This window comes from Thamnophis sirtalis, unplaced genomic scaffold, assembly GCF_051295495.1.
Source record: "Thamnophis sirtalis isolate CommonGarterSnake01/CBP01778 unplaced genomic scaffold, rThaSir2_p1.2 scaffold_7, whole genome shotgun sequence".
NCBI lineage: Eukaryota > Metazoa > Chordata > Lepidosauria > Squamata > Natricidae > Thamnophis > Thamnophis sirtalis.
Window position 1 is genome coordinate 35,079,806 of NW_028261387.1, and position 26,092 is coordinate 35,105,897.

General features: G+C 37.7%; 1 protein-coding gene across 2 annotated transcripts in view; it reads left to right on the plus strand.

The window, feature by feature from the left end:
- Positions 1 to 26,092, plus strand: part of BEND5 (BEN domain containing 5) — a 1,240,338-nt gene that overhangs the window by 1,207,295 nt on the left and 6,951 nt on the right. For both annotated transcript variants that reach the window (XM_087719697.1, XM_014070495.2), the window contains one exon: positions 22,024 to 22,120. In XM_087719697.1, coding sequence (XP_087575823.1) covers positions 22,024 to 22,120 — 97 coding nt within the window. The remainder of the gene's footprint in view (positions 1 to 22,023; positions 22,121 to 26,092) is intronic.

The window sequence follows — 26,092 nt, forward strand, 5'->3', positions numbered from 1 at the left end:
AAAAAACTTAAACTTAAACAGTAAGAGAAACAACCCTTACCTTCCAACTCTTACCTTCCATGGTTCAAGAATCAGTACCACTGAAAATATTTATTATCAAGAGCCCATGAAATATGTTTGCATTTCCTGTGCCCAGTGGAGACTTACTGGTATATTTTCTAGCTGCAAACCATCTTAGTGACTTGGAGTACTCATTAGATAAGTTGGTAGCTTTGGCCTCATTTTGCCATGCTTTCCTCCCATTCACTCACGGTCTCAAATGTGTTTAGGTATGTCTGTCTATAAAATGGAAAATTGGATCACTTGTCTTGCTTGCAATGGTCATAATTTCAATTAGATAGAGCAGTGCAAACTCACTGTCTCCATTCTGGGTTTTGTTTTCCTCTCCTGTTCTGGCCCAAAATGGTACTTTAGTTCAGCTTGCTTATACCTTTTTTTTTCTCCTTGATTGCTTTCTGTACTTTCTCTATTTGCCCATATTGGATTGCTTTGCTGCAAACAGTATTTATTGCTAGCTGGCACACATAAATGCTCAGACATACATTCAATTACCTTTGAACAATTTCCATTTACTTTCTATATTTTGCTTTGCTCCTGTTCAATTTAACCTCAACTCTTCACTGAAATGCCTTTGACTTACATTTACTCTTTTAGAACTCTTATAATTAAAGACGTACTAAATTCTGGTCAAAGTGATTCAAATGCTATCTTATTTGTTTGTTTGTTTGTTTATTTATTTATTTATTTATTTATTTATTTATTTATTTATTTATTTATTTGTTTATTTGACTTATATACCGCTTCATAGGGCTTTCAGTCCTCTCTAAGCGGTTTACAATTTTTTTAGTAAATTGAGTCAGCAACTTGCCTCCACAATCCGGGTCCTCATTCACCCACCTCGGAAGGATGGAAGGCTGAGTAGACCTTGAGCCGGTGAGATTTGAACCGCTGAACTGCAGATCACAGTCAGCTAAAGTGGCCTGCAGTACTGCACCCTAACCACTGCGCCACCTCGGCTCTTGTTTAAACATCCTTTCCTGGGATTATAAATTTACCAAAACCAGAGACAAAAGGAAGCTGCAGTTTTTGTAGACATCCTTTGCCTTTTGTTTTCATATTCAAATACAGGTGGCATTTCTTGACTGTTCCCATTTTCAAGGCTTTCACAAACATTGGGGCATGTGCATAACAATACCATTGCAGACTACATTATATAACAATTTGGGGAAATTTCAGTGGTGTTCAATCCTTTTCAGTTTTTGTTCAGTCCTTTCTTCTGTTCACTTTCTATCATATCTACTGTGTTTTCACGAAAATAAGATTTCCCTGGATAATAAGCCCAATCGGGCTTTTGAGTGCATGCAGTAAAATAAGCGCTCCCAAAAACAAAAGCCCTCCCTGAAAATATTGCAACACAGCAGCAGCCATTAGGTGACCACACTCGCCACCTCCTGCACCTCAAAAATAATAAGACCTCCCAAAAAATAAGTCCAACTGCTTATTTCAGGGGTCAAAAGAAAATAAGACCCTGTCATATTATTTACACAAAGGCATATTGGCTCTTGAACCTACTGAGCCCTTCGATATTGATTTGGCAAACTTGAATAATATTCCTGATCTCACTTGTCATTTGGGCCTGAAAAAGTCCAGTTTGTTTTTATTTGTTTTCATTGCCATGTATTTTGAAAGTCAGGAAAATCTACAGAGTGGTCTGGCTGCTAGCGATTTTTACTTCGTTTAGTTCACACTGTTGCACTATCCATGGTGCACCATGAGGAGGTGAATTAGTTTCACAGCTGTACATCACATGACTAATACTGGTCCAGTATCTGAATTTTTATATATATAAACAATGCTGTGCATTGATGGTTAGATGGCCTAGAAGACGTTGATATTTGAACATAGACCTTTTTAATATTTATTTTATTGGGTTCTACTAATCTAATTGAAATGTTAATTTATATTGCTAGTCCATGTATGATATGCCATACTGTATGCTAAATAAATAAATACATTTACATGGAGATTATTTTAAACCCCATGAGCAATCTGAAGTAGAACAATTTGCTTTGCCAATTGAGATTACCTCTACTGATTTTGATGCATAAATAGACCATACCTAATGATGGACATAGTGCTCTTTGACACAAATTTCCAGAATCACTGGGCAATGGAACTTGGGCGTTTGGGAAAGCCACATATTCTCTATCTTGTTTTAAAATAACTTTAACATTGGTAGACTTTAGCAGCAGCTGGGTGAGACTATAGAAATGACAGAAGTATAGAAATGACCTCAGTTCAAGATCACATCTCTTCATATAAATTAAAAGCAGAGCAATAGCATTTAGGTTTACATACCATCCCTTAGGACTTCATAGCATGCTCTGGACAGTTTATAATGTAAGCATTATTTGCATATTGCCCCCAACAATCTGGGTCCCCATTTTACCAACCTGAGAAGGATGGAATAACATGATGAGCTAATTAGCAATAGCAGTTAGACTTATATACCGTTCATAGGGCTTTCAGCCCTCTCTAAGCGGTTTACAGAGTCAGCATATTGCCCCCAACAACAATCTGGGTTCTCATTTTACCCACCTCGGAAGGATGGAAGGCTGAGTCAACCCTGAGCCGGTGAGATTTGAACAGCCGAACTGCAGAACTGCAGTCAGCTGAAGTAGCCTGCAGTGCTGCATTTAACCACTGCGCCACCTCCTGAGACCCATCAGGAACGAACTCTAGATTGTGGGCAGAGTTTGCCTTCAATGCTGCACTTTAACCACTGTTCCATCAGGGTGCCCAAACATTAAGCAAATATGTGTTCTTTTTATTCTTTCCAATCTAGTGGAATGTTGGAAAGAAATTCTGCAAAGGTGCTTAGGATTCTGTTGGTCCCCTAGAAAACTAACTCTCCAAAAATGATCTAACATGGAAAAAGATCCAGCAAAAGAAAGATTGCATTTGAAAATAGCAAGTCACAGAGAAAAACCTGGTAGAATATGCTGTCTCTGTAAGAGGCAGTAGGGTTGCAGATCAGAATGTTGTTTCCTATCTTAGTCTAAGCCTCATTACTTGCTTGTCACATGAACCGGAGCATAAGTAGCTCATCCTATCCTTCACTGAACATACATATTCATACCAAAATACAGAGTTGCATCACATTACTTTGTTTCATGGGATAAATTACCTGACGTTTCCTTAGCCACTGATGTTAAAGTATTAAGAATTCCAAAAGCCATTTTGGAATCATTTCTTTACAGACAGTTATAATAATACATGTTTCTGTGCATTCTTTTATTCATTTCCCCATTTTTATATGTAACTCTCTTGTTTCTCTATTTGCTGCTTTCCATACCACATTCTCTTTTGAATACTATTGGTGGTCCATCCCCCCCACCAGAATTCCCCTATTCGAGCTGAGGTGGCACAGTGGTTAGAGTGCAGTACTGCAGGCTACTTCAGCTGACTGCTAGCTGCAGTTTGGCAGTTCAAATCTCACTGGCTCAAGGTTGATTCAGCCTTCCATTCTTCCGAGGTTGGTAAAATGAGGACCTAGATTGTCGGGGGCAATATGCTGACTCTGTAAACCGCTTAGAGAGGGCTGTAAAGCACTGTGAAGCATTATATAAGTCTAAGTGCTATTACTATTGCTAATCTCTTTCCAAAATCAGATCCAATTTATCAATGTGGCTGAAACAACTTTATTGGGTTTTTCTTTTTTTAAAAAAATAAAAAATAAAGATTCAATTGATTTTCTACTCCTTCAATTGTTTTCAGCTTGTTATTTAGAACTATTGATAGAAATTTTCAAATGATTCACTTGTTCTACATGCTGGCTGGGGAATTCTAGGGGTTGAAGTCAACAGGTCTTAAGGTTGTCAAGGCTGGACACTTCTACAGCATAGAAAATTACTGTATTTAATTCAGTAGCGGAACTGAGTATAGGAATGTTCTTAAGTCTGCACATCTATTGGTGATGCATCTAGATCTCTTTAGGAAGAATATGTTCCACTTTGGCCAAAAATAGATTTTGCAACCCACTAAACAGTTCCTCATTCTATGTAGATTTCAGAAATAATAAAGCAGAAGATAACATTAATGTTGCAAAAAGAATGGAGATTTGGGGTTTTTTTAAACATCCAATTCCCAACTTCTTTTTTAAAAATAAAGGTATTTACTCCCTCCCTTCTTTCCCTTTATTTACAACAATTGAATGGCCATTGCTTCAGTGTCTTGAGTTATTTTATGCTGACAAAACCTGAAAAGTTTTTTAAAATAGTGCTTGTTTTAATTGAAAATGTTCAATCAATATACACTCCTCTCTAGTTTAAATAGCCCATTATGTAGTAAATAATCTGAAGGGAAGCTTCCTGCAGGGAAAGAAGGAAAAGGGAAAGGAACAACTTTGAATCTGCTGTCATATACTAATTATAGCCTTAGACTTTAAATCTCTGTATGCAACATGCTGGAGTGTAACTATTACTAAGGGACTGCTAGTTATTCACAAACAAATTGGTTTCCAATCTATTTCATAGAATTTCACCTTGGTGGAAGAAAATGCTTCAGACGAGTTTTACAAGAGCTGGGCAATACTTTAAATGGACTAGAGCAGTTGCTAATCAATTTTATTTGTGTATTACAGGACTTATATTGCTGCCTTGTATATCCCATGAGCCTCAGCTTATCAATCTCTGACCTTTTTGATAAATTGAAGGATCCTGATTCTACAGAGGGTTCCACTGAAACAACTCTGAGACTCTTTTCATTATTGGGATCCCATTGAAAAGTGTGTTTAAAACAAAGGAAAGTTGAAGTAAGATCACAAGCACAGTTACAGTTTCATTTAGTGACTCATTGAAATCACCACCACCACCCCGTGTATGTGTGTGCACAGTAAAATAAAATCAGTATAATTATTAGATGCACTGCAAAGCAGAAACAATATTCACAGAACTCCCAGTGTGGAGAACAGTTTGGCTTTAGGGATGTAAATTGTAAGTCATTGTATAAAGAAGAATGTGGTACAGTGTGAATGAAATGATCTAATATGCTCTTTAGTGAAACTAACACAGGGTTTATTTAAGAAAATTTTCCAGAGTTCTAGAGAAAGAAAGAGAAATGTTTTTCTTTTACTTATTAACAAACTGAGATATGGGAAAAGAATCCTTATTTTGATAAACTCCTTAATTCCTGAAGGGACTTTCCAACAGGTTTGTTGAATGGAACAGCTGTGCTCTGTGTTTGTTCTCTTCTCCCTGTTCTTCCTTTCTTTTCATAATTTAACTGCTTGTATAAAAGAAAGAACTCATGGCTCTGTCTAATAGTAACCTCAGCCCACTAGTCATAGTTTTTAATCCTTTTAGGATTAAATAGCCAATAGCACTTTGAGATGACGGAGGTGCTGTCCTTTAGAAGAGACATAAATTTAAGGTCCAGTCTGTTTGATAGAAATCCCCACAGGACCAATAAAATATTGAGCATCGCTGCTAACTAGCTTTGCCCTTGTCAAACCTTTATTTCTGTAGACACCTCGCTTGCTATGAGATAGAAATGACACAACGGGTCTTAAGAAAATGAGAATGTGGATTTGAGAAGAGCCTAATTATTAGGATCTGTCCTCCTCGTGGGAAAAAGGGGAAAAAGATCCGCGAGTCACGAGGGTTTGAATCAGCTTTAAAACTCTGGTGAGGCGGTGCCGAGGCATACTGATAGAGACAACAGAAGGGCGACATCTTGAAAGCGAAAACTGAGCGGTGGGGGGGAAAAAACCATCTCCCCCTGCCTCTTTCTTTACCTCACTGACAACAAGAAGTGATTGATGGGTGAGCTTTGAAACGACTATCGTGAGCTCTGACCTCTCCTGTCTCTTGACTCTCCACACTCCCTATCTAGTGGACCCCTCTTAGATACTATAGAACTGTTCTACTGTATAGTACTGCTCTAATTTAACTATCTTTCTTTTTTGGGGTGTTCATTATAGTGGATTGATTGTTGTTGAACAACACACTGAGACTTGGGTAACTGATATATTGTTAACATTACTGACTAGATACCTAACTCATTGGTTAATCAATTAATTAATTAAGTATAAATTATTTAAAAAGCTTATAGATTAATGTAATAGAATTGTATAAATACTCTAACAGCAGCTAGAAGGTACTGGAACTACAGATCAAAGGGGGAGAGCTGAATTAAGTTAAATGGCAACAAGAATAGTAACCTTAACTAAAGGAAGCAAAAAACAAACTTCTCTATCCACTCCGGTGAGGGAAAAGTCGCCTGAGGGCAGGCTGACGGGAGATAAGACAGCCCCAACTTCACAAGGCCAGGAGGTAACAATGGACTCTCTACAGGAAGCAATATTGAAGATGAATTAAAACATCACCAAAGGCCTGGAGGGAGTAAAGAACGAAATGAGTGAAGTCAAAAATAATATGGGGAGGATTGAAGAGCATGTAGGGGCTATCCAAGCAGCTTTGTCAAGGAATGAACAGGAAATAAAAGAAGTTAAGGAGAGAATGGAAATAGCAGAAAAAAGAATAGATAAGACAGAGGATAGACTGGAATCCATAAATACAAATCTGGAGGAGGCCATCCTCCACCTAGAATTAGAGAGATCAGCATTTTATTTGAGACTACAAAATGTAGAAGAAGCGAGAGATGAAAATCTTCGTGAGCTGATTGCAGAAATTCTGGGACTAGTACTCGACAGACCCAAAAATGAGGTCATCAAAGAATTGGATGAAGTTTACAGAATTAACACAAGCTTTGCGAGACGTCATCGACTTCCAAGGGAGATCCATGTGAGGGTTCTAAGAAGACAATTGAGAGAGGATATTTTAAGCACAATAAGAGGGGACTCATTAACATATAAAGGTAAAGAAATTCTTATCTTAAAGCAGATCCCCCGGAGAGTTAGAGAGAAGAGAAGGAAATATAACTTCCTCTCCTCACAATTATTATTATTTTTTTTTAATACTTAAAGATTTTATTGGTAAAAAGAAAATACAACATCCATAACTTGTAACAAACAATACAACTACATTTCGAGATATTCCCATACTATCAAATCATTATAAACATCAAAGGTTAGGTATCTTTCCCTCCCTCTTTTCTTCCCTCCCCCCTTACTTCCTTCTCCCCTGCCTTCCCTCCTTTCTTTTCTCCTTTTCTCCTTTCCTTCCCCCTCCTTTCCCTCCCTCGATCCCCCCCTCCTTCACACATACCTTCCCTCCTTCCCTGCCTCTTTCCCTCCTCCTTCCTTTCCTCTTAATCTCCCTCCTTTCCTCCCTCCTTCCCTCCTTCCTTTCAACTCTCCTTCTCTCTTTCTTTCCCTCCCTCTTTCCCTCTTTACTACCCTCTCTTCTTCCCTCCCTCCTTCCTCCCCCAGTTTCTTCTCTTTCTTCTCTCCTTCTTTCTTCCCACCTTCTTTCCCTTCTCTTCTTTCTCTTCCTCCTCTTCCTTCCCCCCTTCTTCTGCCTTTCCTATTCCTCTCCTTTCTCTTCTCCATCCCGACTTCCCTACTGTCCTCCCTCCCTCCCTTCTAACCTTTATTACATTTGCATATTTTCCTCTGCTGAGGACAACCTGGTTCTCTTTCCCTTTCCTTGCTTGAAGAGGCAAGGATTATAAGTCCTCTCACCTTATCTAAAATGAAGTTTGATCGCTAATTTCATGCAGGTAATTATAGCGGATTTCCTATCAGCTTTTTAAAGTTTTCCCAACATTGTAGCGTAACAAAATTGCTCGACGGTGGGTTCTCGCCCCTGATACATTTCTCCTTTCGTTTATCTCTCAGTTGTTGTATATTGTTCATTTGAGTTATTGGTTTAATCGTAATAGGTTAGTCAGCTATCTCTTTTTATGTCTAGGTCTTCACTGACTCATCAAGCCATTTGTATAGCTTCTCCCAGACTGTATAAAAGTCTGTGTCTTCTTTGTCATTAATTCGCATTGTCAGTCTGTTCATTTCTGCTAGTTCTAAAATTTTATTCATCACCATAGTGTTGGTGGGGGCATTTTCACTCTTCCAGCACTGTGCGTAAACAATCCTTGACGCTGTCAGAATATGGACTAGGAGGTATTGGTCAGATTTGCAAATTTTTTGATCTATTATTCCTAATAAGAAAGTTTCCGGCTTAAGGCATAGTTTAATTGACAGGATTCCATTCAGCCATCCTAGTATTTGCTTCCAATATGCTTTGGCTACCGGACACGTCCACCACATATGGTAGTACGTGCCCAGCACCGTTTTACATTTCCAGCATATGGCCGAAACTTTTGAAGACATTTTCGCCAGTCTTGTCGGTGGAAGATGCCAGCGGTAGAACATTTTATATATATTTTCTTTATAGGCCGTCGACTTTGTCAATTTTAGGTTCCATTCCCAGACTCTTTCCCAGTCGTCTAGGTCTATTGTGTGGCCGATGTTTTGGGCCCAGGTTACCATGACTTCTTTTACTCTTTCTGCTTCCGTTTTTCGAATCAGTAAGCAGTTGTATATTTTTGAAATTAATTTCTCATCTGGTCCAATTAAAATTTTATCTAATTCCTGGTTCTTGTTCTGGAAGCCAGGTTGTGCTAGATCGAATTTATGTTTGTTTTGAATTTGAAGATATGGCCACCAATCGATGTTTATTCCCTTATCAGCCAAATTTTCCCTGGGGTTTAGTTTGTTTTGGTCGTCTAGCAACTGTTGGTAGGTAACAATTTTATCCAAGTTTATCAAATTCGGGTATATCAGGGCTTCCGTCGGAGATATCCATTTAGGTAGTTGCGTATAGTATCTCCTTCTAATTTCGAGCCAGTCCTTAATCAATACCCCCCTTAAATGGTGACTACTAAAATAATTGTGGATTTTATTTCCCTCGCACCATAAGTAGTTGTGCCACCCGTATTGCAGGTCGTGGCCCTCTATTGTTAAGATTCTTTTATTAGCTAACATTACCCATTCTTTTATCCACATAGTTGTTGCTGCTTGATGATATGTTTTCCATTCCGGTAATCCCATTCCCCCTTGAGTTCTTTTATCCTGCAGGTGCATATATTTTATTCTGGGCTTTTTACCATTCCATATAAAGTTTCGAATCATTTTGTCCAAATCATTATAAAATTTTTCCCCTAGCTTAACCGGTGCCGTTTGAAATAGGTAGAGGATTTTTGGCAGAACATTCATTTTAATTACTGCGACTCTTCCCATCAGTGATAGTTGTAGTTTTGACCAGGTTTTTAAGTCCTTTTGGGTATTCTGTAACAACTTATCATAGTTGTCTTCTTTTATGGAAGAGCATTTCGCAGACAGCCAGATCCCTAAATACTTAATTTTTTTAGTTACCTTTAATTCCATTGTTTCCTCTAGTTCTCCAATCTGGTTTTTGGGGAAATTTTTTATAATCATTTTTGTTTTTTCCTTGTTTATTTTTAAACCGGCCACACACCCAAAGTTCTCAATGTCCTTCATCAAATTCGGTCCTGAAAGTAAGGGGTCTTCCACGATAAAGACCATGTCATCCGCGAAGGCCTGTACTTTATATTGTTCTTTTTTTATGGTCAAGCCCCTAATTTCCTGATTTGATCTTATCCGATTTAAAAGGACCTCTAGTGACGTAATAAATAGTAGTGGGGAGAGCGGGCACCCTTGTCTAACACCCTTTCCAATTTGTATCCTCTCCGTTAGTTCCCCATTGACTATAATATTTGCAGATTGCCGTGAATATATAGATTCTATAATCTTAATAAATTTATCGCCAAATTTCATCATTTTTAGTTGAGTGGTTAGAAAGTTCCAATCTAGGTTATCAAAGGCTTTCTGAGCGTCAACAAAGATTAATGCAAGTTGTTTCTCGGATCTTGTTTGATAGAATTCCAGGGTATCAATTATTATTCTTGTATTGTTTCTAATATGTCTTTTTGGGAGAAAGCCGTTTTGATCCGAATGGATACTTTGATTTAATATTATTTTTAGTCTTTCCGCCAATATTGATACAAAGATTTTGTAGTCTGCATTTAACAGGGATATGGGTCTATAATTTTGGACCTTGCTACTGTCCGCCTCTTCCTTTGGTATTAGGGTGATGTAAGCTTCCCCCCATGATTTTGGGACCCTACCATTTTGCAATGCCTCATTACATAGTTCTAGTAATTTGTCTTCTATGGTATTTTGAAGTTTTTTATATATTTCCGATGGAAGCCCATCCGGCCCAGGTGTTTTATTGTTTTTTTGTTTTTGAATGGCCTTTTTCAGTTCTTCTTGTGTGATTTCTTTATCGAGCATCTCTCTCATCTCCTCCGACAAGACTGGAAGCTTCTGCTTTATAAGGTATTTTCTAATGTCTTGTTCATTAATTTCGTCTTGTTTATATAGTTTCCTATAATAGTTCTGTACTATCTTTTTCTTTTCTCCTATTTCTTGTTTCAAATTCCCCTCCTCGTCATACAGTTGTTTAATAATTCTTTTGACCTTCTCCTTTCTTATTTTGTGGGCCAACCATCTCCCAGTTTTATTTGCATGTTCAAAATAATTCTGCTTCATTTTCTTAATGTTTTGTGCTATTTCCTCTTGAGAGATCAAATTTATTTGGTGTTTAATTAACTCTCCTTTTTCCCTGTGTCTACTATTTTCTGGCTCTTTCTGGGTCAGCAGTTCCGTCTCTCTTAATTCTTTATTCAGTGTATTAAGTTTTTCCCTGTGCATTTTGTTTCTTCTTATTATATAGGCTATGGATATTCCCCTCACAACTGCCTTCATCGTGTCCCAAACATTTTGTATTGAGGTCTGCTCTTTACCGTTTTCTTTAAAGAAGTAGCCCAATTCCTTTTCTATTTGTTGTACAAATTGTTTCTCTTGTAGTATGTTCTGGTTTAATGTCCACCTAGCTTTTATCCTTGCCTTCCCTTTCCATTGCCATAAGACTGGGTGATGATCGGCCCACTTGTTGGTTATTATTTCAATATTTACAGTATCCATGAGTAGCTCCGAGTTTGACCAAACCATGTCGATACGGGACCATGAATTATGTGGATGGGAGTAAAACGTGTACTGTTGCATCTTGTCATTCATTGCTCGCCAGACATCATAAAGGTCTAAATCCTTCACCATATTTACATAGGCAGACGGTAGTTTCCTTCTTGTGCTTTTCTTGTTAGTACCCTTATAGTCCATCTTACCGTCTGCTATAGCGTTGAAATCCCCTAGAATACATATATTTTGCCACTCTATTTCATTTATCCTCTTATATAGATTAATATAAAATCTCTCTTGTTTTTGATTTGGGGCATAGATTCCAACTAGTAAAAAAATTTTCCCACCATTAATTATCTCCACCATTAATACCCTACCGTCTTTGTCTGCATATATTAATTTGGGGTTCAACCATTCTTTTATATACATCACAATTCCTCTTTTTCTGGTTTGTGCTGACGAGCAGAATGTTTAACCTAGTTTTGGACAGACCAACAGGTTATTGTATTTTTCTTTAATGTGGGTTTCTTGAAGACAGATTACATCTAACTTTTGTTTCACTAGGTCCAACAGTACACGTTTTCTTTTGGAAGTTATGTTAAGACCATTTACATTTGCTGATAGTACATTCGTTTCCCATTCTTCAATTCCCTTACACGTTATTCGCTTTGAGGGCGCCTTTGGATCGAGTCTCGATGGGTGACCTTGCTCTCGAATCTTCTCTGCCATATCTCTCTCGTTCTCTGGCCTCTCCTGGCCCCCGCCCCTCTGGTTGAGTTTCAATTATAGTGTCCTCCTGTCTTAAAAGTCCTTCTTTATTAAATCTCTCATCGTCTGCTAGTAAAAGTTCCTGGAATTCTTGAGCTTTCGCCAAGGTGTCTATTCGGTATTTCTTTTCCCTCCATGTTATCAACATTCCTTCTGGAAGGAGCCATCTGAACTGGATTCTGTCTCTGTTTAAACGTGTGGAGAGGAAGTTGTATTTCCTTCTCTTCTCTCTGACTCTCCGTGGAGTCTGTTTTAAGATGAGAATTTCTTTACCTTTGTATGTTAGAGAGTCCCCTCTTATTGTACTTAGAATGTCCTCTCTCAGCTGTCTTCTCAACACCCTCACATGGATCTCCCTCGGAAGCCGGTGGCGTCTCGCGAAGCCTGTATTGGCTCTATAGGCTTCGTCCAGATCATTAATAACCTCTTTTTTCGGCCTGCCGAGGACTAATCCCAGGATTTCTCCAATCAGCTCCCGGAGGTTTTCATCTTTTGCTTCCTCCACGTTTTGTAGTCTTAAATAATATGCTGATCGCTCTAATTCTAGCTGGAGGATGGCCTCCTCCAGGCTTGAGTTTATAGATTCCAGATTGTCCTCCACTTTGTCTATCCTTTTTTCCGCTATTTCCGTTCTCCCCTTAACATTTTGGATTTCCTGCTCATTTTTCAGCAGCGCTGTTTGTATTACTCCTATACGTTCCTCAATTCTTCCCATATTGTTTCTTACTTCATGTATTTCATTCTTTACTCCCTCCAGGCCTTTGGTGAGACTTTCACCCATCTTCAATATTGTCTCTTGTAGGGAGTCCATTGTTACTTCCTGGTCTTGCAGGGATGGGGCTGCCTTATCTCCCGTTTGCCTGCCCTCAGGGGACTTTTCCCTCACCGGGGTAGATAGGGGAGTTTGCTTTTTACTCCCTTTAATTAGAGTTACTGTTTTTGTTGCCATTTGCTTTAATTCAGCTCTTCCCCTATAAGGTGTAAGTCTAGTACCTTCTGAATGCTGTTTGAGTAGTTATACAGAGCCCGGGGTACATACAGGGTAATTAAGCTGGAGCAGGGCTGTGAAATATAGACTCAGTTAATTCTATAGTATCTGGGAGAGTCAGGAAGAGAAACGTTTCAGCGTGATACGACAGGGTGCAGGAGAGGCCAGAAAGTAATTAGAACTCACCCATCAATCTCTTCCTGTTGTCAGTGTAGTGTTTTCCTTCTGCTGTCTCTGGCTGTAATATGACACCGCGTACTTCAAACCCTTGTGATTAGACTTCTTTCCTTTTTCCCAGGCAGGCAAATCCAGCTTCTCTTCTTCGTCTCGTCCTCTGTTAATCCTCAAATTTAACTAGTCCAAAGCCTCAGTCTTCTTCTATCCACTACGTCAATCAGCTTTCACAAAAGTTTACTGTTTGTATTTAATAGCCGCTGCAGATAAATGCGCCCACACACGTATCTGTATTTATTGCAGTAAAATTGTTTATCTTTTAGGTTTAGGCTTTTAAGTCAGATCTTGTGATTACCGTCATTCGATCCGCTTCTGTTCCCTGCAGCTGTCTCTCCCTTCCTTATTAGTGGCTGGCAGTCACGCCTTCTGGTCGGCCATTAATCAGCCGACCTCTTTTGCACGAACTCTGAGGGAGCCTCTTGCTTCGTGGGGGGAGATCGCCTTTCACCCTCCACTGCACAGAAGTTTCCCCTCTCCAAAGGTCCTCGCACCTCGAAGGGACCTTGCCTATTACGGCCACGCTCGTGGAAAGACCGGGCGAACCGAACAGAGAGTCTGTCAGCAGCTCGTTCCAGCGTGACGCCAGACTGGAAGTCCCCTCTCCTCACAATTAAATAGACATAGAATCCCGTTCCGATGGCTCCTTCCGGAAGGAATGCTAGTAACATGGAGGGAAAAGAAGTACCGGATAGACACCTTGGAGAAAGCTCAAGAATTCCAGGAACTTTTATTTTCAGACGAAGAGAGGTTTAATAAAGAAGGAACCTCAAGTAGAAGACAGGAAGATATTATAACTGAATCCCAACTGGAGGAGCGAGAGACGAGAGAGGTCAGAGAGCGAGAGATATGGCAGAGAAGAATCAAGAGCAAGGTCACCAATTGAGACAAGATCTAAAGGTGCCCTCAAAGCAAACAACATGTAAAGGAGTTGAGGAATGGGAAACGAATATACTATCAGCAAATATAAATGGTCTTAACATAACATCAAAAAGAAAACGTGTACTGTTGGATTTATTGAAACAAAAGTTAGATGTAATCTGTCTTCAGGAAACCCACATTAAAGAGAAATATAATAACCTGTTGAAATGCCCAAAATTAGGTAAAGCATTTTGTTCGTCAACACAAACTAGAAAAAGGGGAATTGTGATGTATATAAAAGAATGGTTGAACCCAAAATTAAAATATGCAGATAAAGAGGGTAGAATATTAATGGTGGAGATAACGAATGGTGGGAAAAAAATCTTACTAGTTGGAATTTATGCCCCAAACCAAAAACAAGAAAGATTCTATGTAAATTTACACAAGAGGATAAATGAAATAAAGTGGCAAAATATATGTATCCTAGGGGACTTCAACTCAGTAGTAGATGGTAAAATGGATTACAAGGGTATACACAAGAAAAGTACTAGAAGGAAACTACCGACTGCCTATGCAAATATGGTGAAGGAACTAGACCTCTATGATGTCTGGCGAACAATGAATGACAAGATACAACAGTACACATTCTACTCTCAACCACATAATTCTTGGTCACGTATCGATATGGTCTGGTGAAACCCGGCACTACTTATGGATACTGTAAATATTGAAATAACAACAAACAAGTGGGCCGACCATCATCCAGTCTTATGGCAATGGAAAGGAAAGACAAGGATAAAACCTAGGTGGACACTAAACCAGAACATATTACAAGAGAAACAATTTGTACAATCAATAGAAAAGGAATTGGGATACTTTTTCAAAGAAAATGGTAAAGAGCAGACAAAATACAAAACGTCTGGGATACGATGAAGGCAGTCGTAAGGGGAACATCAATAGCCTATATAGCAAGAAGAAATAAAATGCATAGGGAAAAGCTTAATACATTGAACAAAGAATTAAGAGAGATAGAACTGCTGATTCAGAAAGAGCCAGACAATATTAAATACAGGGAAAAAGGAGAGTTAATTAAATACCAAATAAATCTGATTTCTCAAGAGGAAGTAGCACAAAACATTAAGAGAATGAAGCAGAACTATTTTGAACACGCAAATAAAACTGGGAGATGGCTGGCTCACAAAATAAGAAAAGATGATGCAAAAAGAACTATTAAACAACTGAGGGACGAGGAGGGGAACTTGAAACAGGAAATAGGGGAAAAGAAAAAGATTGTACAGAACTACTATAAGAAACTATATGAACCGGACAAAATTAGTGAACAAGACATCAGAAAATATCTAATAGAACAGAAACTTCCAGTCTTGCTGGAGGAGATGAGAGAGATGCTTGACAAGGAAATTACACAAGAGGAATTGAAAAAGGCCATGCAAAAACAAAAAAACAATAAAACACCTGGTCCAGATGGGCTTCCATCAGAAATCTATAAAAAACTCCAAAATACCGTAGAAGACAAATTATTAGAATTATTTAATGAGGCACTACAAAATGGTAAGGTTCCAAAATCATGGGGAGAAGCTTTCATTACCCTAATACCAAAGGAAGAGGTGGATAGTAGTAAAATCCAAAACTATAGACCTATATCCTTGTTAAACGCGGATTACAAAATTTTTATATCAATTTTGGCGGAAAGATTAAAAATAATATTAAATCAAAACATCCATTTGGACCAAAATGGCTTTCTCCCTAAAAGACACATTCGGAACAATACAAGAATAATAATTAACACCCTGGAATTCTATGAAACAAGATCTGAGAAACAATTAGGATTATTTTTTGTCGATGCGCAGAAAGCATTCGATAACTTAGATTGGAATTTTTTAATCACACAACTAAAAATGATGAAATTCGGCGACAAATTTATTAAGATTATAGAAACTATATATTCACAGCAATTAGCAAACATTATAATTAATGGAGAATTAACAGAGAGGGTACGAATCGGAAAGGGTGTTAGACAAGGGTGTCCGCTCTCCCCATTACTATTTATTATGTCGTTAGAGGTACTCCTAAATCAGATAAGATTAAATCAGGAAATTAGGGGTTTGACCATAAAAAAAGAACAATATAAAACACAGGCCTTCTCTGACGACATGGTCTTTATTGTGGAAGACCCTCTAATCTCAGGACCGAAATTAATGAAGGACATTGAGGACTTTGGGCGTGTGGCCAGATTAAAAATAAATAAGGAAAAAACAAAAATGATTATAAAGAACTTTCCCAAAAACAAGATAGAAGAACTAGAGAAAGCAATGGAATTAAAGGTAACTAAAAAGGTCAAATACTTAGGGATTTGGCTATCTGCGAAATGCTCTTCTATAAAAGAAGATAACTATGATAAACTATTACAAAACATCCAAAAAGATTTAAAAAATTGGTCGAAGCTACAAATATCGTTGATGGGAAGAATCGCAGTAATCAAGATGAATGTCTTGCCAAAAATACTCTATTTATTTCAAACGGCACCGGTCAAATTAGGAGAAAAATTTTATAACGATTTGGATAAAATGGTACGAAATTTTGTGTGGAATGGCAAAAAGCCTAGAATAAAATATAAGCATCTTCAAGATAAAAGAGCACAAGGTGGAATGGGTCTCCCGGAATGGAAAGCATATCATCAAGCAGCAACAACAATGTGGATAAAAGAGTGGGTAATGTTAACCAACAAAAGAATCCTAACGATAGAGGGCCATGACTTGCAATGGGGGTGGCACAATTACTTATGGTGTGAGGGAAACAAAGTCCACAATTATTTTAGAAGACACCATTTAAGAGGGGTACTGATTAATGATTGGCTGGAAATTAGAAGGAAATTCTATATCCAACTACCCAAATGGATATCCCCGACGGAAGCCCTGATATACCCAAATCTGATAAATTTTGACAAAAATGTTATTTACAAACAGCTGTTAGATGACCAAAATAGACTAAATTCCAGGGAAAATTTGGCTGAAATGGGAATAAATATTGATTGGTGGCCATACTTTCAAATACAAAATAAATACAAATCAGATCTAGCACAATTTGGCTTTCAGGACAAGGACCAGGAATTGGATAAAATCTTAGTAGGACCAGACGAGAAATTAATCTCGAAAATATATAACTGCTTGCTGATCCGAAAAATGGAAGCAGAAAGAGTGAAAGAAGTCATGGTAACCTGGGCCCAGAATATCGGCCACACAATTGACCTGGATGACTGGGAAAGGGTATGGGAGTGGAACCTGAAATTAACAAAGTCGACGGCCTATAAAGAAAATATATACAAAATGTTCTACCGCTGGCATCTCCCTCCGACAAGACTGGCAAAAATTTCCTCAAAATTATCGGCCAAATGCTGGAAATGCAAAACAACACTGGGCACGTACTACCACATGTGGTGGACGTGTCCGGTGGCTAAGACATATTGGAAGCGAACACTAAGATGGCTGAATGAAATCATGTCAATTAAAGTAAGTCTTAAGCCGGAAATGTTTCTATTAGGGATAACAGATCAAAAAATAGGTAAAACCAATCAATACCTTCTCGTCCACATCTTGACGGCGGCAAGGATCGCTTACGCGCAGTGCTGGAAGAGTGAAAATGCCCCCACTAGTACAATGGTGATGAATAAAATCTTAGAATTAGCGGAAATGAACAGATTGACAATGCGGATTAATGAAAAAGAAGACACAGACTTTTACAAAGTCTGGGAGAAATTATATAACTGGCTTGATGAGACAGTGAGGATTCAGATATAAAAGGAGATAGCTGACTAACTTAAAATGATCTAAGCAACAACTCAAATAAACAATACACAAAGACAGAGGGACAAATGAGAGTAGAAATGTATTAGAGGTGAGAATTCACCGACGAGTAATACCATTAGACCACAAGGTTGGAAAAACTTGAAAAGCTGATAGGAAATCCGTTATAACTACCTGCATGGAATTAGCAACCTAGTCTTATACTAGGTAAGGCGAGATGAGCTATGGGAGATGAAAATATGTAAAGAGCTTTATCTATTTTTGTATCTTGTATTTTGTAAATCTTGCCTTTTTTATATAACTTTCAAATAAGGAAAAAAAAGAGAACCAGGTCATCCCCTGAAGAGGAGAATATGTAAACACAACAACGGATAAAGTGGATGGAGGGAGGAGTAGAAGGAAAGATAGGAAGGAGAGGAGAAAGGAGAGGAATAGGAGAAAGGGAAAGGCAGAGGAAGAATGGGAGGGAATGTAAGAGTAGGAAAGAGGGGAGGAATGGGAAGAAGAGGGGAAGGGTAAAGGGGAGGAAGGGGAAGGAGAGAAGGGAAAGGAGAGGAAGAAGGAAGGAAGGAGAGAAGAAAGAGAAGAAAGGGGGGTAGGAAGGAGGGAAGGAAGGAGGGAGGGAAGCAAGGAGGGAAGGAAGGAGGGAAGGAAGGAAGGAGAGAAGGAGAGAAGAAAAGAGGGAAGGAAGGAGAGAAGGAGAGAAGAAAGGAGGGAAGGAAGGAGGGAATGTAGGAGAGAAGGAAGGGGGAAGGAAGGAGGAAAGGAAGGGGGAAAGGAAGGAGAGAAGGAGAGAAGAAAGGAGGGAAGGAAGGAAGGAGGGAAGGAGGGAAGGAGAGAAGGAGAGAAGAAAGGAGGGAGGGAAGGAAGGAGGGAAGGAAGGAGAGTAGGAGAGAAGAAACGAGGGAAGGAAAGAGGGAGGGAGGGAAGAAGAAATAGGACCATTGTAAGATAAGATGGATCTATGGGATGGTAAGAAAGCAATTTTCAAGTATATTGTCAACTGTAGGGAAAAAATTATATGATATATGATACATATTATTAATAACAGTGATGAGATCATATAATTGTGAATGTATATATGAAATTGATAAAATAAAAAATTAATTTTAAAAAAAAGAAAGAACAAGTCATAAAAAAATAAAAACTAAGGACAGTTTGGATTTTTTTAAAAAAGATCAGGATTATATGTGCCCTTACTTGAGCATTTGGTATGGATAAAAGTGGGCATTTGATACTTTTACAGGGATTTGGATTCTGTCCCACTTTGTATTTTTTCAGGAAATCTTGAAGAAACACATTAACTTGAGAAGTTCACTGGTGTAGAAGAATTTGTGGTAATTTCTTTTCTAGCTATTTATTTTTAGTTAGGAAAGATGGTGATACAACATTAACCTAATAGTTACCACAAGAGCTATAATGATACTAAGAATTAAAGCAAACAAGTCATGGGGGAGCTGCCATTTTTATTTCTATTGTCATTTGAACCTGCGTAAAGCATTTTAGTTCACGATTAAGACTAATAACAATTGAAAACCCCATATTCTGTACCAAAAACCAGACTAAAGATTTAAACAGAAGGAAAGAGAAGAGGATGACCAATAGCAAGGTGGAATGACCTGTTACAGTTGCAATGGCTACCATGTTGGAAGACTTGAAGGACCAGGTTAGGCACAGATTGTCATGGAGAAAGTCCATGTGTGCTAAGAGTTGAAAATGATTTGATAGCACATAATCAAATATTTAATGGTCTTAAATAAACATAAAATTTTTGGGAGCTGTATAAATTACTATTTAATAGTAATATTATTACTACATAATAATACGTAAGAATACTATTTACCATTGCCATGTGAAGATGAATAAACTGACATACAATTTTTTTAGAAGCTGGATTAATCTTGGAAATTGTCAAACATATACAGAGAAAAAAACAGTGATGGGTGCAACAAACTGCATGATGCCAAAATGACAATGCTGTGGAAAAAATTGAATGGCCAATTAAAGTAATTATTAGTAAATTAGAAACCTGTTTCTAGTTTTTGGTAACAAACATAATGCTCTGCCAAATTAAATGTTGCTAGTCCCTAAACAAGTTTCCTCCAAAGTTATTGGACTTCAAATCCCATCATTTCTGGGTTTAAAGCATGTGGCTGGGCCTTATAGGATATTGAGCAGTTAGAAAAAAAATCTGCAATAATCTTTTATCAGGGATTTATTGTAGTTTGGAGTCTGTGCAGATGAAAAATTCAGCCAGTTGATGATCCATAGACATTGAATGATTTCCTTGCAGACATGAAAAGAGCATAAGGAGAAGTTGGATGAGAAATCAGATAAGAAATCTGAAACTGAATCAAGGAAAACCCAAATGCCATGCAGACATTAAATAGCTCTTACATACTACAACTAAACAAGAATTGAAATTTGATGCAGTCCTCTGTGCAAGGAAGAGGTCTTGTTTTCTTGAGTTGTAGGGTTATTTTTTTCTTACTAAATCCTTCATTCAAGCAGCTTTTTATCCATTTATATCTTTTCTCCCATATGAAGAAAGGCAAATGGGATGGATCAGTTTTCACGAGAAAACGATCTGCATTGAATCCAAATTGCAGTTAATTTGGATGATAAATCCAAATTAATTTGGATTTATCAAATTGTTTTCAATTTATGACAATGTATCATAAATTGAAAACAATCTTATAGGATCGCTTGAGAATATATTGCATAGAAAGACAGGATATAAATGCTACAATAAATAAATAAAATTCCATAACAGCTGCAATTATATTGTTGTTAAAAAGACTTGTTTATTTCATTTAGGTCTAAGCCACTAACAATGTCCAATAAAATTAGGTTTAAAATGAGAAATAGATGTTTGTGCTGTTTCTGAAAACACAAGATAGCTTTCCACCTGAATATGCAGAAATAGCGAATGTGGAAACTGAATGCAAACATCAGAGACAAATTTCAGGAAATGTAATGTAGCTCTGGAAATCCAAGAAAAATAATTAATACACCTGATTATTATTTTTTTAAAAACTAGTATATTGTATTATCCATCCAAGGCTGATATAAATGGTGAATATTTTTTTAAATGCAGATCTTTCAAAATGGCAAAATATAAGCAGGGACGGGTATTAAGTATTACTGGTTTTGGGGAGACAAACTTTGCTGAGCATGGCTTTCTGGAAAACTCCATAATGTGAACATTTCATCTTAAATTTGTTTTGTTATCCCTGTAGTAATAAGTGAATAACAATGAAAATTGTATTTAGAACTTGGTATCGTTATACATGATGTCTGGGAACACTGAAATGTTACATTTCTAATTATGGAAATTGTGTCAGATAATTAGTTATATTAATTTTGTATGACTCACAAATAGATTAAGAACTGATAAAATATGCTTTTCTTCATAAAGAGATGGACACAAAATTGTAAATAATTCTTACAGTTCCTAGACTGTAGAAAAATCAATATTGCATTCTGCTTCATTAAAAAACAAAACCTTGTCATTGCCTAATGGTTTCACCATCTTTCTAATTCTAGTTCTAATATTTATTTGTTCCTTCATTTAGTTATGTGAGGTTTTTTTTGCATTACAGAATGCAAGATATAGTCTTAGAATATTTGAAAATAAACTTATGGCAAAATTAACAAATTTGGGCCCATAGAAAAACTGCTTCCTAAAAAGGTAACCCTTTGAATGCTCGTGCCTTTAAATGATGCATTGTTAGGTAGCAAAACTATATTTTCTGCCACATAGAAACAGGGCAATGGTGTAAGACCAAGAAATCCCTGTGGGTCACTGAAGCAGAAAGGGCCCAAATCATAAGAATGAGTAGCAAATTAGATGGGAATCCTCTGTCCAGTTTAACAGCAACCTATCTCTGTGAAGATAGATCTGTGATTTGGCGGTTCGAATCCCTAGCCCTGCGTAATGGAGTGAGCTCCCATTACTTATCCCAACTTCTGCCAACATAGCAGTTCAAAAGCATGTAAAAAATGGAAGTAGAAAAATAGGGATCACCTTTGGTGGGAAGGTAACTGCGTTCCGTGCACCTTCGGTGTTTACTCATGCCAGCCACATGATCACGGAGACGTCTTTGGACAGCACTGGTCCTTTGGCTTTGAAACAGAGATGAGCATCGCCCCCTAGAGTCGGGAACAACTAGCACATATGTGTGAGGGGAACCTTTACTTTCATCTCTGTGAATAAAAATAATACTCCATAGTTCTTATATATCTTCTGATAATTATATCTCTATGACGTTTTCACCTTTATGGTATTACTAATCTACATACACTTTATCTTCCAAATCACAGTGATTTATTTCAATAGTTACTTTGTATTTTGAAAGTAATTTAAAGAATTATTCTTAACTGAACTCTGACAGATATGAAATTAGGACGGAATGTGGCCCGAACATTTTTGGATTACTACAGACTAAACGCCATTGCAGAGAGACCTTTAGCACCAGTTTCAAGTACATGGTAAGTTTTACAAAAGCTAATGGTTTGCTTTTAATTTTTAACTATTTTTATTTTATTATTATTTTATTATTAAAAATAGTTGATTACAGTTACGATATGTGCCTAGCTAGCTTAGTTAAGATCTACAGAGTTCTCCAGATTCTACAGTCTCTTCTTCCATTCGTTTTCTTGTGTCTAAATAAAGGAAGATGGAATAACCATTTGTGGGTGTGCCTTTTGTTTTTCAGATGAATTTTATACAAGTCAGTCCAAAAGTGGGTTGAAAGCTTATTCAGACAGAAAAATGTTTCCCTCGTTTATTAAATTTTAGAAATATTGTTGAACTTGTTGACTTTTTTTTTTTTGCTAAAATCAGCATTTTTGCTAAATGTTTCTTGTCAAAATAAGTTGGCTTTTTAATTAATTTGATATTTTCTTTGAATGTAAGGTTTTTTTTAATTTGTTGGGTGAAAAGTGGATGATGGAGATAGCTGACCTGTAACTGATAATAGTAAATTCACCTTCCCAATTATTTCTCCCCCAGACAAAATCACCACTAAAACTCCCAGTCATCACTCCTATATTTGAGGGATGTTGTTGTATCATGATTCCACTAGCTGTACTCCTTTCTATTCCCTTTCACCACTGCATCTGCTCATTTTTTTCTTTTTCTTTTACCAGGTTTTAGCCACTTTGACTGATACTTGAGAATGAGAATATATGGATGCCTGTTTGTACATGTTGGAAAAGTGTTCTTAAGCCTGTAATGGTGGGAAATCAAAAAGAAGTGTTTGTGTGGACTTAAATGGCATTGTATCATCGGTTAGGACTTCAAAACATATTTAGAAACAGTACTTCAACCCTAACATAAGCACAGTACTCATTGAAATATCCTGTCTTTTTTCCAATATTTATGCAAGCCTGACAAAAGATACAGCTGTGTTAGGAGTAATATTAAAGTTATATTTTAATGATTTGATTAAAGCAGCAATGTCTTTGTTTTCAAGCTTGTAAGAAGCCTGAAAAAAGTCATGCGTGTTTCACATGAAATTCAAAACATTTTTAAAAATCCATTTTTCAAGTGGGACTGCCTTATTGTCAACTGTGCTATCAATCATCTCCCCCCAAAAAGGTATGGCTGACTCCTATGCTCTTATATTCTGAATAAAAATTGAGGGCAAGCTTTTTCACATACGCATTTACCATACATGGTAAAAATGCTCCAGAATCATTGCCCTATGGAACGATCTCCCCGTGGAGATCCGGACCCTTACTACCCTTCCGGCCTTCCGCAAAGTGACCAAGACCTGGCTGTTCCGGCAGGCCTGGGGCTGTTGATTTATCCAGCCCCATCCTAAGTTATGAATGTTGTGGAATTTTAATGTTGTTTTTTAATTTTTTGTATGTTCCCCCTTCCTTTTTTATCTGTAAGCCGCCCTGAGTCTCTTGAGAGTGGGCGGCATACAAACCTTATAAAATAAATGCTGCCTCTTTACAAAAATAATTTCCCCTGCCCCATAACTGAATATTTAAAATTCTTTTTCTTTTATTGACGAACAACACTACAAAAATCAATAACAATATTAGTGATCTCTGCATTTCCAAATACTCTGCATGAGCATTCATCTTCCTGTGAAATCCCCTGGAAAAACTCATTTTAGGGGTGTAAAAGGAAAAGAAAGGCATTGTTAGGTACCGAGAATCTTCTTAGGCAGTAAATACAAGTATTGTAGGATTGAAAATTGAAGGAGCAATTGGAACAGAGGGAACCATTTACCTGAAGACTTTAGAATAGTTTAAGGCAGGGGAGAAATGCTGGAATCCCAGACAACTCAAGTCTGATTTTGTGCAGCAGCAAATTGCATAAGAAATGGAATAGCTATTACAGTTTAAAGGCAAATTATATGTTTTGCCTCAGAAATTAATTTTTGTTTTCCCCCTTGTCAATTGATAATTATAATCTGCCAGTTTTACTCCTACGTGTGTCTGCACATTTTAAATGCAGATCTCAGTTCTTGTAGCTGCTGCTGAAGATAGGGAGGGGGGGATCCTTTCAGCATTAAACTGTGACACATTTGCGTGGGCTAAATGAAAAAGATCCATTTACGGAATTCAGAAAGATTTGCATTGCTTGGACAGCCTCCAGCAGGGCTCACCAAAATACCAGATTACAATAATTACCCTGTCAAATACTTAGCAATCAAAATGTTGGCTGGAGCAATGTAGCCCCACATTTTGAGTACAGACCTGCATAGCAAATGCTTAAATGTAGAATGTGCTTTTTGCACAGCCAGGAGGGAAAGAAAAATTGGAGGGTTAACTGTTCTCTTCTAGGAAAAGAACCAGCAAGTGTTTTCATCCCATGCATAGCTGTCTAAATTAGAACCATCCTATTCTCCTTTATTTCATATGAAACAAAATATTAGTACAGATTTAGGTATTGGTGAAATGACTTCGTGATGCATATTTGCATTTCAAGTACTTGATACATTTTGTTTTTGGTGCTATCTATGCTGGATATCTATGGATGCGGAGGCTCAGTGGCTAAGACGCTGAGCTTGTCGATCAGAAAGGTCGGCAGTTCAGCGGTTCAAAACCCCAGTACCGCGTAACAGAGTGAGCTCCTGTTACTTGTCCCAGCTTCTGCCAACCTAGCAGTTTGAAAGCACATAAAATGCAAGTAGAAAAATAGGAACCACCTTTGGTGGGAAGGTAACAGTGTTCCATGCATGTTTCATCATGCTTGCCACATGACCATGGAGATATCTTCGGACAATGCTGACTTTCGGCTTTGTAACGGACATGAGCACTGCCCCCTAGAGTCGGGAATGACTAGCACATATATGCGAGGGGGCATATATGTGGGCATTTAGAATATGGACTCTATTAGCATTTCAATTGTTTCCCACATTGTGCAGACCATTAGACTCTGTTGTCCATCCATCCTTTCCTGCGTTTAACCAGAGAACCTCTATTGTCAATTGTGCCTGCTCTCACATAATATTTTTAGTAGCAAAGAGCCACATGTGATTGCCCATCACAACTGTGCAATCCCTAAAACTCCACATGACTGGGGAGAAAACTACTCAAGCCCCCCACTCCCACCCCAGTAAAAGATATACAGCATTGAGGAAGGGAGAATAAATTCTACAGATTACAACTAACTCATTAGATTCTTTTTCATAGAGGGAAATAGATGGAGGACTGATTATTGCAGTATTTTATTGTGTTGGCATCTTTATCCCCATATAATTTCAGGAAACATTAGCACTCATTTTATTTCCTTCTTACATTTGCATTTATATCCTACCTTTTCTCCAGAAATTCAAGATACCCTATAGTACTCCCATTTTTTCTCAGAACAAACCAATTGGGCAAGTTAGGTAAAGCTTCTGTGACTAAAGAGGGAACTGAATGTGGGTTGCCTCAGTTCTAGTTGAGCAGCTTAACCATTATTAAGAATCATGGTTCTGATTTTCTCCTGTCTGCCTGATCTCGCCAGTTTAATTACCCTGGCTACTAGTTTCTGAACAGGTAAAATTCACTTCTGTAGGTCATGCTTAGCCTGCCTTTCTTTCAACTGCCTGTCAGTAACTGTTTTGCTACCTGATCTGTGTTCCTGTTTGTGTTTAATACTTTAAACTGCCAGACATCCTCAGAAACAAGAACCCTCCTACAGAGCTCTGCTTAATTAATTTTGGGACTCTCAGGGAAAGGCATTTGACATAATTAGGAATTATGGATGTTGGCTGTCCATCCTGTTTTAAACTGATTGCTTGTTAATGGCCAAAAACGATTGGCCCGAGTTTCCTAGATGGTAAATTGGGAAAATGAGTTAATATGTCTTGTTCAGCCTGGGCTGAAGTTTTTCACACAGACTTTCAGCATTTCAATAGGGGAGGGAAGGAATCGCCAAATTCTCATTTCAATGGGCTCTTCTTCAAAACAACATTACAAGGCTGCTTTGATTACAGATCTGTCCATACTTGAAGC